Here is a 13,273-nt window from a genome sequence, read left to right on the forward strand (position 1 = left end):
GTCTTTGTGATAATTTATCAAGTTGTATAATTAAGTATCACTTATCTGTGACACTTTAATATTGTATACTATCATATAATGTAAAAAAAAATTGTATTTGCTCTTTGTTAAATTTTTTTTATTATTTAAGGACTTCACCGGTGGTCCAGTGGCTAAGACTCCATGCTCCCAATGAAAAGGGTCTGAGTTCGATCCCTAGTCAGGAAACGGATTGAACATGCCATGGGTGCAGCCAAAAGAAAAAAAAGAAAATTTCATTCAAATTTTACTTAGCCCTCATCAGTTACATGGGCTAACTCTCAAACACACTAAGAATTTCATTGAATTGGCTTATTTTTCTCCTAGCATCTGTATGATATCAACTGTACTCAATGAAAGGCAATTTTGACTAAGGACAATGAAAAACTGTTCCAAGGTCCAAGAAAAATAAACTTGTAATTGAAATTTTGAAGCATGATCATTCGTGAATTGAAAATGGCTAGTAGCAACTTCTTAGATGGTAAATGGTGTCAGAGCAGCCAAACAAAATGACATTTCAAGAAATAACAGTCAAATCCTTTCATAAAGGCAAATTACTATGCAACATTTTCCATAATTTGGCCTTATAAGATAAGCATGGCACTAAAATGCATACTTGAAGGATTCGAAAAGATGAATTAAAGTCAAAAGCTCAGGGCTTGCCTGGTGGCTCAGTGGTAGAGAAACCGTCTGCCAATACAAAAGACACAGGCTCGATCACTGGTCTGGGAAGATCCCACATGCCGTGGAGCAACTGAGCCCATGCACCACAGTTATTGAGCCTGTGCTCTAGAGCCAGGGAACAGCAACTATTGAACCCACGTGCCTTCAAATCCATGCTCCACGAGAGAAGCCAACGCAATAAGAAGACTTCACACTGCAATGAAGAGGAGCCCCTGCTTGCTGCAACTAGAGAAAAGCCCTCACAGCAACCAAGACCCAACACAGCCAAAAATAAATAAAATTATATTAAAAAAAAAAAAAAAGGAAAGAAAGCCAAAGGCTCAGCAACAGCTCTTCTAGCTACTCCAAGACTCTGCTGGAGTCAAGTTGATCTAATCAATACAATATGACTGAGGGGTTCTATTTCAGGTAGGGACGAAGTGCTAACTATCCCTTCTATACATCACAGCTATAAATTCTGGACGAAATACAAACAAAACTAACTACATGACAGTTTCAGAGAATGAAGAAGAGCAGGCGGTTTGGGGAGAGTGTCAAAACTTGGAAGAAATAATCAGCGCTGAAATTGAGTGTGCTGTCCTTTTGGTATTGCCTTGAAGAGGGGCCATGTGCTGTGAAGCAGAAACAGGCAGCAAGCTTACTGACTTTCTGATCTAAGGGAACAGGAATAAAACCCTGGGCACCATAGCCTGCTCCAGAGTGTGAGTAGAAAACACCAAAAATGACAGACTCAGATGAAAGTGAAGCCCAGCTTCCATGTCAGCTCTGGTCTGAGTCTGGAAGGACTGAGCATGTGCAGGTCAGACTACAAGCAGCCCAGAAAGGATGAAAAAGCTGAACTTTTACTTGAGATACCTGTCTCAGGTGAGACAGAGTTTTCAGTTTAAGTCTAGCCTCATTAATTGCCTGCTTAAAAAAAAAAAAGCCAAATAAACCAAACAAAATCAACACTTTACAGAGAAATGTAGCAATCTGGAATTTCCACAGAGTGTCTTCACTGTATCCACGATATACTTCAAAATTATTCGGCTTAAGAAAATCAGAAAACTATGACCCGACTCATTCTCAGGGGAAAAGACAATCACTATATTTCAAGCTGAAGTTTACCCAGAATTTTGGAAATAACAGGTAGACTGTAGACTGGCTTTTACAACTCTCCTTCATGTGATGAGGAAAACTACACTCATGATAAATCAAAAGAAATTCTCAGGAGAAAAAAAAAGAAACAAACAGAAATTTTAGAACTGCAAAAAAGAAAATCTGAAATAAAAAATTCACGTAAAGGGCTAACGAAAATTATTGATTCTTCAGGGAAATGATCCCAGAGGGAAATGAATGAGCATCACTGCAAATAGTAAACATCTGGGTAAATTTATTATTACTTTTTAAATATATTTGTGCCTTTCAGCCACTTAGACATTTACAGTTACACAATGTTAGAACTGGAGGGACCATTAAGATTATGTATTATCAGGACTTCCCTAGTGGTCCAATGGTTAAGAATCTGCTTGCCAATGAGGAAGACGGGGGTTTAATCCCTAGTCAGGGAAGATTCCACATGTCACAGAGCAACTAAGCCCAAGCGCCACAACTAGAGAAGCCCACATGCCCTAGATCCTGTGCTCTGCAACGAGAGAAGCCACTGCAGTGACAAACCTGAGCACCGCAACTAGAGAGGAGCCCCCGCTCACTACAAATAGAGAAAGCTGGCACGCAGCATCACAGAGCCAAAATATCAAAATAATAACGGCAAATAAATTTTTTAAAAAATGTTAAAGATTAAATATCATTTTATAGGTAAAATATCCAAGGTGCAGAAAGCAAGTGAGTGCCTGGCTCAAGGCCATAAAACAAGCTGACATCTCCAGTAAAATCTGACATTTGTACTGTCCTTCCTCAGGCTACTTTAACTCCTCAGCGTCACTTCCAGACACACCTCAGGTCCAGCACCAGATGCATCAGCAACCCTTCTCAGCCTTCACTTCTTCGTGTGCCTCAGTTTTCTAATCAGTAAAATAGGTTGATGATGGTACCTACCTGAGAGGGTGATCATGAGTATTTAAAAATTAAAATATATAAAGTAATTTGGGGACTTCCCTGGTGGCCCAGTAGTTAAGAGTCCACCTTGCAATACAGGGAATGTGGGTTCGATCCTTAGTTGGAGAACTAAGATCTCACATGCCACACAGCAACTAGGCCCTTGAGCTATAGCTAGACAGCTCGCGTGCTGCAATTGCTGAGCCTGGGCACTCCAGAGCTGAGCGCCGCAACTAGAAGGCTGGTGCACTGCAACAAAGGATTCCCGTGATGCAACCAAGACCTGAAGCAGCCAACTAAACAATCTGAACACTGTCTAGAACATAGTAAGTGCTGTATAATATTGTTTCCAACCATAATAATGCCTGCTACCTGCATTTACCATTTGTTATAAACTGGTATATGGGCTTCCCTGGTGGCTCAGAGGTTAAAGCATCCGCCTCCAATGCGGGAGACCCGGGTTCGATCCCTGGGTCAGGAAGATCCCCTGGAGAAGGAAATGGTAACCCACTCCGGTATTCTTGCCTGGAGAATCCCATGGATGGAGAAGCCTGGTAGGCTACAGTCCACAGGGTCGCAAAGAGTGGGACACGACTGAGTGACTGAACGGAACGGAAAAGAAAATTAGTATTGTGTGAATTCTGAAGCACTTTCAACATGTTGTAGGAATAATGTGGACTTTCTTGAGTTTTACACATTCATAAGTAAATGGTCTGTATCTCGTGCCTTTGTTGGTTTTCTGTGAGCTGTAGTTTCTGGGAAGTGAGCAGCTCTCATTCCTGTAACTCTTATAATCCAGTCATTTGTGTGCCTCCTTCATAAGGATTCAGTAGGGCTGTGGTGCTGTTATCCCTCTGATAGGAACTCTAACTCGGTGTAAAGCCCCAAAGGTCTGTTACTTATTTTTATTTTATATTGTACTATATTTTATTTACAGTGTTGCATTTGTCTCAGGTGTATAGCAAAGTGATACAGTCATATATATATATGAATTAACAAAAGCAGTTCCCATCTTTCGATGGGGTGCTCATGGTTTATAACATAAATGGCATTATTTTGAGAGAGGGATAACTTAGGTATGGCATTGGGTTTTTTTTTTCTTTTTGCAGCTTGAGGCAGTTGTAAAATAACTTAATGTAGCTTTTTACAACTGTGTATTCTATAGTATTTTTTCATTTGGTGAAATTTTAACTGTTAATGTTTTTGGCATTGTGCTTTGTACCATTTATTAAATAAAAAAAAAAAAGAAAAGAAAAACCTGGATTCAAAAAAAAATAAATAATGCCTGCTACCTGCATTTTCTAAAACCTGTTATATCTCCCTGATGACATATTCCAGGAGGAAAAATAAAGGGTCAAAATAGAATAGTAAGTGAAAGAAAAGAAGATAGACTGAAAGCTGCACTTATTCAGGCCACACTACCTTTTGCCCCATCTTAGTATGAGAGCTCCTGGGTGAAACTATGGATGAAAAGCACAAGAGCCACTCTTCAGACCTTTGGAACCATGCCAGAGGCAGACAACCATTAGCAACGGAAATAAAGCATAATGGGTGTGAATGTTTAGGATAAATAATGAAACAAGAAAGCCTTTTTCTGACAGAGAAAGTGGAATTTAGATAGCACAATACTGGGACTTCCTGGTAGTCCAATGACTAAGACTCTGTGCTTCCAAAGCAGGGGCCACGATTCAATCCCTGCTCAGAGAACTAGATCCCACATGCCTGCAGCTCAAGATCCTGCATGCCATAACTAATAGCCAGCAGAGCCCAATAAATAAATAATAAATAATAAAGGTAAATTCTTTTTTAAAAAATAGAAAAACCCAGTATTTCAACAATAACTGATCACAGTGAATAATACATGACTAGAACATAGGTTGTCATTTAACTAAGTGTTAATGATTAAACTCCAACAAAATTTTCCATTTCTGATTTTTCAAATATGTGGCGCAGTGGTAAAGAAGCCTCCTGCCAATGCAGGAGATACAGGAGACATGGCTTCAATCCCTGGGTCAGGAAGATCCCCTGGAACAGGAAATGGCAACCCACCCCAGTATTCTTGCAGGGAAAATCCCATGGACAGAAGACTGTGGTGGGCTAAAATCCATGGGGTTGAAAAGAGTCGGACACAACTGAGCAACAGAGCGCACACGTGCACGCACGCACACACACACACACACACATCTAGTCACAGTACAGTAAGAATGCCCCAGTATGAACTGATCGAGAAAGCTGAAGAAAAGTGGAAATAAAGTAAACCTCACCTCCAATGTCAGGAACATTCTTAATAAAGTATGCATCAGTTCAGTTCAGTTCAGTCAGTCAGTCATGCCCGACTCTTTGCGACCCCATGAATCGCAGCACGCCAGGTCTCCCTGTCCATCACCAACTCCTGGAGTTCACTCAAACTCATGTGCATCGAGTCGGTGATGCCATTCAGCCATCTCATCGATGCTCTGTCGTCCCCTTTTCCTCCTGCCCCCAATCCCTCCCAGCATCAGGGTGTTTTCCAATGAGTCAACTCTTCGCATGAGGTGGCCAAAGTATTGGAGTTTCAGCCTCAGCATCAGTCCTTCCAATGAACACCCAGGATTGATCTCCTTTAGAATGGACTGGATGGATCTCCTTGCAGTCCAAGGGTGTGGACTCCAGCACCACAGTTCAAAAGCATCAGTTCTTCGGCAATCAGCTTTCTTCAAAGTCCAACTCTCACATCCATACATGACCACGGGAAAAACTATAGTCTTGACTAGACGGACCTTTGTTGGCAAAGTAATGTCTCTGCTTTTTAATATGCTATCTAGGTTGGTCATAACTTTCCTTCCAAGGATAAGCATCTTTTAATTTCATGGCTGCAATCACCATCTGTAGTGATTTTGGAGCCCCAAAAAATAAAGCCTGACACTGTTTCCATTGTTTCCTCATCTATTTCCCATGAGGCAAATGCAATTGTAATGAAGCATGAAAGCTGTTACATAATATTTCCCATGAAACAAGTAAGCAGAATGGGTGAAATAAGAGTGTCCGTAAGTGCTTTGGGGAAGGGCTGGCATTTCATTTTACAACAGATTTCTCAGATACAGAAGACCAGAATGTTCGTAAGATCACTCCAAAGTTCTACTTGAAGCCGCAGAGATGTTGCTGATGCTACCAGTCCACTTACCATTTCTTCAACATAAGGGTAAAGCATGTCTCCAAAGTATTCTGTAGATTCAATTGGAAGTTGTGCTGGCAAATTGTCAATGGAACACATCAGAATCCCAGAGCCTTCCACACTAGGAGAAGAAACACATTTCATTCAGATGGATAAAACTTATGTGTAAGTTCTAACTTTTCCAGATGTCTGCTCTATTATATATTTATAATTTTGTGCAACAGTATATAAGAAAATAAACAAGACTTTTCAAATAAAACCTTTCCCTTCTTCAGCAGCCCATTTTGAAATGCAGTACATACATACATGTGTGTGCATTTAAGCGCTCAAATTTGTATGTGGTTTTTCCACCAAGTTTTTAAATACATTTGAGCATCTCTGGAAATTTGCGTTGTTGTTGTTGTGCTCAGTCACTCAGTGTGGGCATTTTAGAGTAGCATATCAAAGGAAGTAAATGATATATTACTGTGTATCTCTCCCCATCTAACAGCTTTAGCAAACTCACCTGTCATGAATAATATGCTGATCCGCATCATACATGCAAAAGGGACGCTCTATGGTTGTACACTCAGTCATAAACTCAATGGATCCTCCTGTGTCAGCCGAAATGTCACATATTGCCACAAGTCTGTAAATAACATCAATACTTAGATGAGAGCATGGATCTCTGGAGTTTCCAACAGAATTGAAAATGAATAAAAATGAAAAGTGCTTGGAAATTTTTTAAAGTAGACAGCAAATGTTTCCTAGGCTCTTAGTTCTTTTTCCTATGGCTCATTGTTCAGGAAACAGATCTTCTGGGATATAGAGAATCTTCCTGATAGGAGTTTTAGTCACCACAAGCAAAAAGATAAAGAGGAAGACAGGCAAAAAGAAGAGATGAAACAAAAAGGAAAAATCCCTTCCCCATAAATACTGCTATATATAAAATAGATACCTAGTAAGGACCTACTGTACCGTGGGAACTCTACTTATTACTCTGTAATGGCCTACAGGGAAAAGAACCTAAAAATGAGTGGATATAGATATATGTGGGCTTCCATAGTGGCTCAGCAACAGAGAACCTGCCTGCAATGTAGGAGCCAGAGGAGACGTGGGTCCAATCCCTGGGTCGGGAAGATCCCTTAGAGGAGGGTGTGGCAGTCCACTCCAGTATTCTTACCTGGAGAATCCCGTGGACAGAGAAGCCTGGAGGGCTATAGTCCAGAGAATCACAAAGAGTTGGACAGGACTGAAGTGACTTAGCATGTATGCACACATATGTACTGTGTAACTGGTTCACTTGCTGTACACCTGATGCTAACACAACATTGTAAATCAGCTATGCTTCATCACTCAGTCATATCTGACTCTTTGCAACCTCATGGACTGTAGCCCGCCAGGCTCCTCTGTCCATGCAATTTTTTTTTTTCCAGGCAAGAACACTGGAGTGGGCTGCCATTTCTTCCTCCAGGGGATTTTCTCAACCCAGGGATAGAACCCATGTCTCCTGTCTCCTGCATTGCAGGCAGATCAACTATACTCAATAAAAAGATTTTTTTAGAAAGCTTTCCTAGAGAAATCACTGACAACAGCTTAAAGCTAAACTGCTTAGTTAACTTTAAACAACTTAGATTTTTCAATTGCACTACCTCCACCCTGCTTAGTAAGTAATATATAACTTTACATGTTAATACATGGAAATCTCTGAAATTATGAACAGAAGTTTCAGCCAGGATTAGAAATCCTTTAGATGTTGACCACAATTTTCCTGCCCAATCTCCAGTTTCCAACTGCCCATATAAACCCTATCCTAGGGCTAGACTATCCCACTCACTGTCTTAAATTGCACTTTGGTGTTTCCATATTTATCAAACAGCAAGCCTGTGACTTGAAATCCTTGTTCTTACTCCTCTCTAAAGACTTTGCCAAGCCCACACCCCTTCCCACTTTGTTCTAAACTCCTCTGATTCTGATTGCTCCCAGCATTCCCGTGGCATTTACCTGGTGCCAGCTACATGCATGAGGGTAACAATCACATTTTTTCTTTATCACTCAGCTTGGCACAGTGCCAGGAAGACCACGTGCTCCACAAATATGTATTGATTACTTAATTTATTCAACATTAGTAATTATTTGAATGAACTTTATACGTCAAACAGCATACTGGATATGTGTAGTCAAGACAAATAGGGCCCTTATCCTTAAGGAGATGAAGTTCTAGTAAGGCAGGAAAAATCATAAATACAAGAAAATTTAAAATCGTAAACAAAAGAATTTCAGGGAAAAAAAACAGTGACAAACTGAAGAGAGATGGGGATGGGGACGCAAGTACACGCCTCTCTGAGGAGTTTAATTTTGAGCTACATGTGGATCCATAGAAGTTAAGAGAAGAGACTTTCAAGAAGAACAGAAGGAAAGAGACTCATAGACATAGAAAACAAATTTAGGGTTACCAAGGGGCACAGCAGGGGAGGGAGGGATAAATTAGGAGTCTGGGATTAACAGATACACACTACTATATAGAGAATAGATTTTTTTTAAAAAGGACCAACTGTATAGCACAGGGAACTATATTTAGTATCTTATTATAACCTATAATGGAAAAGATTCTGAAATAGAATATATATATATATATATATATAAAACTGAATTACTGTGCTTACACCTGAAACTAACATCGTGTAAATCAACTGTACTTCAATAAAAAAATAAACTGTCTTCCTAGAGCAAAAAGAAAGAAAGAAAGAAAAAGAAACCTTGTTATATCAGTTCTCCCTAACATGTTATCACAGAGTTCAGTGATCACTTAACACAGTTAAGTCCAGAACACTTTTTCTAACTTTGGGGATGTTGCTTTATACATATGTATAACTGAATCACTTTGCTGTACACTTGAAACTAACAACATTGTAAATCACTATACTTCAATTAAAAAAAAAAAAGAAAGAGAGAGAGAAGGTTAACTGTCAAATATTGCCAGGATATCAGGATATTAAGTAAGGTAATATAGACAACCAGTTACTAACAGTCAAGTCCTGTGCTATTTGGATCTCTGTGTGTGATACTCTCCCAGTGGGCCTGCTGCTGAACACTGCTGTCATTGCTGAAGTCCTTACTTGTGTGGCAACGCAGGGCAGCCTTCAACACCAGCAACTGGGGACTTGCCTGGAGCCAGGAGACTCTGAGCATCTTGGCGGGTGAGGAGACGAGGGGTGTTTTGTTCCCAGTAGATCCCGTTAATTAAACAAGTTGTATAGGGTGCAATCTGCAAAGGAAATTCCAAGTTCAACAAGATAGGAAATAGCCCTTTTCAGTGCAGTGTGTTGAAAGAGAACTATCAGTAAAGTTCACGAGAAACAATTTAACATTACCTCTAACTCACTTTATTATTTGCCAAGTCAGTGGCTACATTTTGAAGCAAAGGCAATACCCACCCAGATTTTGGTGGAGAGCCACCTCAGAGAAAAACATATGAACATAAATATACTCAAATCGGTGTTCTACAATATACTGCATAGCCAATAAAAGAGAAATAGAAAGTTAAGCGATCAAGGGTTCTATTTCGAGCTCAGCCTCTAGTAGAGTATGATCTAAAGCATTCTACCTCAGCTTCCCTGGGTTCTGTTTTCCTTACCTGCCAGATGGGGATAATACGTACCCCATTCCTCAAAGGAATGCTGTGAAGATTAAATCAGATAACATCTGTAAGCTCCATGGACAAATGTGCTACATGCATGCATACATGATAACTAGGTCATTATAAGTTTTAGGATGCATCCAATCACCAATACTTCTGTGATTGGGGAAAAGAGAAGGGATGGAAATTTACTAGGTTCAAAATTTTTCAATTTGAAACTAGTTTTTATAATTCCTGTTTCTCAAGCATCTCAAGCATTCTCAAGGTAAAGGTAAAGGTCCTTCTTCTATAATATGCTCTACATGTTATAACACTGAATTTCATACCAAAATCTAAAAATGCTATATTTGTTCAAACATTTAAAATTATTTAAAACTTGCCTTTCCACAATAGGCACGTGCATTTTTGTTGGCTGATTTTGAGGAGGATGATTGCATGACCAATGACTACAGAGCACACATATATTATCCTTTTTATAAGATGAGACCATTGTGTCCCCATCAGAATGATGTAATCAAAATGTATTTAAAGATGACTGGCTGAGAATATGATTGCAACTTGTGGTCATAGAGATGATGGGCCAATGTTGAAATCAAAACTCATCCACACTGTGCTCTGTCCAAGTACTAACTCACGATAAATACAGAAATCAGTAACCCACAGGAAATAGTTTAGAGCTATTAGGCATGTGCAGACCTCAAGTAGAAACAGAGTCAGTGAAGCAAAGGGCACACCCACAGAAGCCACAAAGTTACCAGGCAAAGGCCACTCCAAACATCAATAAAAGCCAATAATTCCTAAGAACAACTCATAATACCCAAAGGACTCACAACAAATCAACATGGGGAACTGAAAATCAAGGTACACATTCACAATTTCTTGCCTTAAAAAGAGCCTAACTACAGTGTATCATGAGCAAGTAACTCAAAAGCTAGGTCTGATACTCACATCAGTATTAAAACGGCTAATGTAGCGCTCGGGGTATTTGTCATACTCTACAGGGTCATATACACCATCTGTTTTCCTGACAAGATGATGATGGCGACTTAACACTGTCCCGTACACTTTTCTCAGGTCTTGCAGAGGAGAAAGAAATTAGTAAAGTGGGTCACAAGTGATATAGATTTATGATGATAAAATATTATAATGTACAAACTGTTAAAAACAGTAAAAGATACATATAGTCACTCTCCCCTCCCCCCTCCTTACCTCCATTTTGGGAAACTTCTTTTAATTCATGTGGCTCCACATACTCACAAGGTAATTCATTGAAGATTTCTTGGGCTCCCTGTAAATAATGCATGAGTGAAAATTTAAAAATCAATCAGAAAAGAGCCAATATGTTTTCCTCATTTCCTCAAAAGGTTCCAACTCATTTTCCCCACAATTCCATAGCTCTGTCTGCCCTGCCCTGCAACTGGGACCATAACATGAAAGTACAGATGAGCTTCTTGCATACAGCCTGCAAACCATTTAAATACCACTCATTGGAGAGGGGGCTTCCCAGGTGGTTCACTGGGTAAAAGAAAACCTCTGCAATACAGGAGACCCAGGAGACATGGGTTCGCTCCCTGGGTCAGGAAGATCACCTGAAGGTGGCAACTGGAGGCAACCCATTCCAGTATTCTTGCCTGGAGAATCCCATGGACAGAGAAGCAGTTGGACACACTGAAGCTACTGAGCACGCATGCATGCACATTGGAAAGGACTTTAATTTTTTACTTAAACTTACTCAGCACAGACACAAAAGTGTTTAGCATTGAGAGTACAATAAAAATATTTCTATTTAACTTTTGCTCCATTGAGGAAATTATTTGAACTGGGGAAACTATATTTCCTACCAAAAAAAAAAAAAATCACATGACTATCTCACAGTATACTATTAGCGATGTCCTGTTTGTAAAACAGTCTCATGGAAGAAAGATCTATTTTACAATTATAAGTTTCTCTGCTGCTGCTAAGTCACTTCAGTCATGTCCGACTCTGTGTGACCCCATAGACGGCAGCCCACCAGGCTCCCCCGTCCCTGGGATTCTCCAGGCAAGAACACAGGAGTGGGTTGCCATTTCCGTCTCCAATGTATGAAAGTGAAAAGTGAAAGTGAAGTTGCTCAGTCATGTCTGATTCGTAGCGACCCCATGGACTGCAGCCTACCAGGCTCCTCCGTCCGTGGGATTTTCTAGGCAAGAGTACTGGAGTGGCTTGCCATTGCCTTCTCCGATGAGTTTCTGTAGGTGATCACAAATGCATTCTCAAAACTACCCCAGAAGGAAGAAAATAACAGTTCTAGTCTTATTACTTATAAGGCTTAGAACTATAGTTATAGGTTATAAGGCTTATTAATTATGACATAATTATAGCTATAAGACTTATTCTAGTCTTGAATTAAGCTTCTTAGCATCTCATCTTGGGGTTACTTCTAAATTTTGGGACATCTCAGTGATGGAGGTAAAATAGAGAACCCTAAGAACAGAACTTCTCACTGCAAGGAGTTATCTGTCTAAAAAGAAAAGAAAAAGCATTCAAAACCTCTGACAGCTTGGAATCAACTAAAACCAAAGAGAGTAAGTTTGGACTAGTACTGTTCTTTACTACAGGAAAAGTTCGTAGGTAAGAAAAGTACCAAGAATAGAATGCCCAGTCATGGAAAAGAAAGGCTCTGAAAAGTCAACAAAATGCCCACATCCTTCAGATTAGTGCCCGAGTTCCAGACTGCTTTACGGAAAGAAGACAGTTGGAATTTACCTTAGATACGTTACCAGTCCCTGTGAACACAAATGTTAAGGGCCCTATTGACTTTGGCATCAAACCCAGAGATATTTCATAGCCAGCATCGCGGACAGCTTGCACAGCCTGACCACTGTTCCTGTAGTTATGAGCCATGCCAATGTGCTGCAAGCAAGCATATGTGGTTCACATTAGTTGACCACCCAAGACATGTTTCTATGTTTAAAATGTGACATGTTTAAAAAAAAAAAATTAGACACAATAAACATCTCACCATAAAAGGTGTGTGATGTCCCAAAGCAAGGAGCCTTAAACCCATCCCATGAAGAATGTTGATCATCCCTGTTGCAGAATCAGACCAACAGAAAGACCATTAGTTAGGAGTGGAAACTTCTCTCTGCCAGTTCTCCAACCTGCTTCGTGCTCTGAGGAAGCACGGACCACAGCATCTCAGGTTTGGAAGGGGCCCTGGAAGTTATCTATGCATTCCCTCAAATTTCTGCCATCAAAAGTATTAACCCAGCTGCACCCCCCTCCTGTCCCCTCCACATCCAATCCTGCTAAAACGGAAAGAGTATGCCTCTTCTTCTCTAAGGTTAATCTCTCCACCTTTGCTCCAGATCCCATCCTTCCTGTTTCACTCAGGAGTTTACTGTGGAATTATGTCCTCTTTCTAACCCTCTCAATTGGTTAATTCTTAACACTTAAACACACCTCCATTTCTCGGGTACCAAAAACAAATGAACATGTGAAAACAAAGTCACCATTGACCTCATGACCCCTCCTGTCACCCTCAGCTATTTCAGTGACCTACACAGCTACACTCGGTGGACACTTTGCAGACCTTGACTTACTTGTCAGAGGCGTTTGGCAATGTGTACTTAGCCACTCAGTTGTGTCTGACTCTTTGTGACCCCATGGACTGTACCCAGCCAGGCTCCTCTGTCCACGGATATTCTCCAGGCCAGAATACTGCAGTGGGTAGCCTTTCTCTTCTCCAGGGGATCTTCCCAACCCAGGGATCGAACCCAGGA

At 40.4% G+C, this 13,273-nt stretch overlaps 1 protein-coding gene across 2 annotated transcripts in view; it reads right to left on the minus strand.

Moving 5' to 3' along the window:
• The window catches only part of AASS (aminoadipate-semialdehyde synthase), an 83,667-nt gene that overhangs the window by 52,210 nt on the left and 18,184 nt on the right, over positions 1–13,273 (minus strand). Inside the window, exons 5-11 of one of the 2 annotated variants that reach the window (XM_055421180.2) lie at positions 12,514–12,581; positions 12,258–12,404; positions 10,722–10,800; positions 10,461–10,588; positions 8,992–9,140; positions 6,399–6,521; positions 5,903–6,014 (exon numbers count right to left, since the gene is read on the minus strand). In XM_055421180.2, the coding sequence (XP_055277155.2) occupies positions 5,903–6,014; positions 6,399–6,521; positions 8,992–9,140; positions 10,461–10,588; positions 10,722–10,800; positions 12,258–12,404; positions 12,514–12,581 (806 nt within the window). The remainder of the gene's footprint in view (positions 1–5,902; positions 6,015–6,398; positions 6,522–8,991; positions 9,141–10,460; positions 10,589–10,721; positions 10,801–12,257; positions 12,405–12,513; positions 12,582–13,273) is intronic. The other variant, XM_088834646.1, reaches the window with a different exon arrangement.

The sequence above is a fragment of the Moschus berezovskii genome, chromosome 3 (assembly GCF_049115385.1).
Source record: "Moschus berezovskii isolate FMDL1 chromosome 3, NW_MosBer_1.0, whole genome shotgun sequence".
NCBI lineage: Eukaryota > Metazoa > Chordata > Mammalia > Artiodactyla > Moschidae > Moschus > Moschus berezovskii.